The 1,607-nt window shown below is 42.4% G+C and overlaps 1 protein-coding gene across 3 annotated transcripts in view; it reads left to right on the top strand.

Moving 5' to 3' along the window:
- Positions 1–1,607, top strand: part of LOC107669357 (neurexin-1-like) — a 414,348-nt gene that overhangs the window by 359,634 nt on the left and 53,107 nt on the right. For all 3 annotated transcript variants that reach the window (XM_016461537.1, XM_016461539.1, XM_016461538.1), the window contains one exon: positions 1,175–1,356. In XM_016461537.1, the coding sequence (XP_016317023.1) occupies positions 1,175–1,356 (182 nt within the window). The remainder of the gene's footprint in view (positions 1–1,174; positions 1,357–1,607) is intronic.

The following is a 1,607-nucleotide window of genomic DNA, read 5'->3' as shown; positions in this document are numbered from 1 at the left end:
GTACAAAGCGCATAATATTACAATAATAACGCCTTCCATTCTCACGCGCCAGTGGCAATGGCACGCACGCTGATCATGTCTGCGTGAACAGGGTGCGCAGAGATATGCAAATACATACGTCGACAGGCAGATAGGACAGCCTATCGTAGTCCTCAGACCGAGGAATATGATTGGATTTTATGGTCCTACACCTTACAAACTATATAAATACATATAAATGCATTTAGACCCCTTAACTTAGTGATTGCTGTCGGGATGTGAAGAGACTGTCAACCAGCATAACAAAAAAAATGTTTTTAACCAGATCACCTAACCTGCCTTTAAAAGAAATTCATTAGGATCAGTTGTAATTGCAAAAATACCTTCTTCCTACATTATTTTAGATTTTTTTTTTTTTATGTGTCTTGTTTCTGCGACCTTCTTGATGTTTTTCTAGCTGGACTTTATTCACCTTTTCCCATTACTGTGCTATTGTACTTCAACAGTGAGGCAGCTCACATAACAACCTCTCGTTTTACCCTGGCAAATCGGTCAACACAGTTGCCCAGGTTCATTCTCTAGGGCTGTTTCAGCACGGATAGTTTGGCAGTTTAAAGCATGTCGGGCATCCATCCCGCCCTGTGGTGGGGTTCTTACCAAGCTGATGCAGCACAGCACTGGCTCCATTTCAGATCCTCTTTTCTATACAGCCGCTGTGATTCGATGCCATGTCCAATCGCAGTGAAATATTAGCACCAAAGTATGTTGCGAAGAATAAGAGCAACAAGAGGGCAAGAAGTTGGTGAAGTTCGCACTAAAATGGGCCCTGCTTTTCAAGGCCAATAAGGCATTTCAGCTCCAAACCAGCGCTGGATGCTTGTATCTGAAAATGCCAGTCCTGAATATGACGTTTGTCACTAAGGAAACACATTGCAAATGAGCATTCAAGGCACATCAGAACAGATGGCAACTTATTAAAGACAGAGACGCTTTTATCTCATATGAGGCAGAGCACAGGGCAAATGTGTGATGTGAGGTGCTTCTTTAGCATCCATCTTGCCTCACACGCTCATATTGTTGCATCCCTCCTGCTGTGCTGCTCCACATCTTACTCGCGTTCATTCTTATATTCCTTTGTCTCATGCAACATCTTTGAATCATTAGCTTATGTTACGTGTCTTCCTTCATTTGGCAGCTGGGACCACATATATTTTTGGGAGAGGAGGAGCGCTTATCACGTACACCTGGGCCCCCAATGATCGGCCAAGCACCAGGGCGGACCGTTTGGCCGTGGGCTTCAGCACCCAGCAGAGTGATGCCATCCTGATGCAGGTGGAGAGCAGCCAGGGCCTCGGAGACTACCTGCAGTTGCACATTGTGAGTATCACAGCTCAGTTTGAAGCGCTAATAGGCCTCTTAATTTGGTTATTTATTGTCTTACAATCCTCTAACGTCTTTTTATTCTGGTGTTCATCACTTCATCTCAGTTTGACTGTATCGTAAATCTGAAAGATTTATGAATGAATTTTACTTTCAAGTTTTTTATGTTATATATTGTAATATATTTTATATAATTAGGAATGTCAATCTGACACATTTAGTGTGGTTGCATATATATATACAGTATA

The sequence above is a fragment of the Sinocyclocheilus anshuiensis genome, unplaced genomic scaffold (assembly GCF_001515605.1).
Source record: "Sinocyclocheilus anshuiensis isolate Anshui unplaced genomic scaffold, SAMN03320099.WGS_v1.1 scaffold180, whole genome shotgun sequence".
Classification (NCBI taxonomy): Eukaryota; Metazoa; Chordata; class Actinopteri; order Cypriniformes; family Cyprinidae; genus Sinocyclocheilus; species Sinocyclocheilus anshuiensis.
The sequence above is the reverse complement of the archived record's forward strand: the minus strand, read 5'-3'. Positions and strand labels throughout refer to the sequence as shown.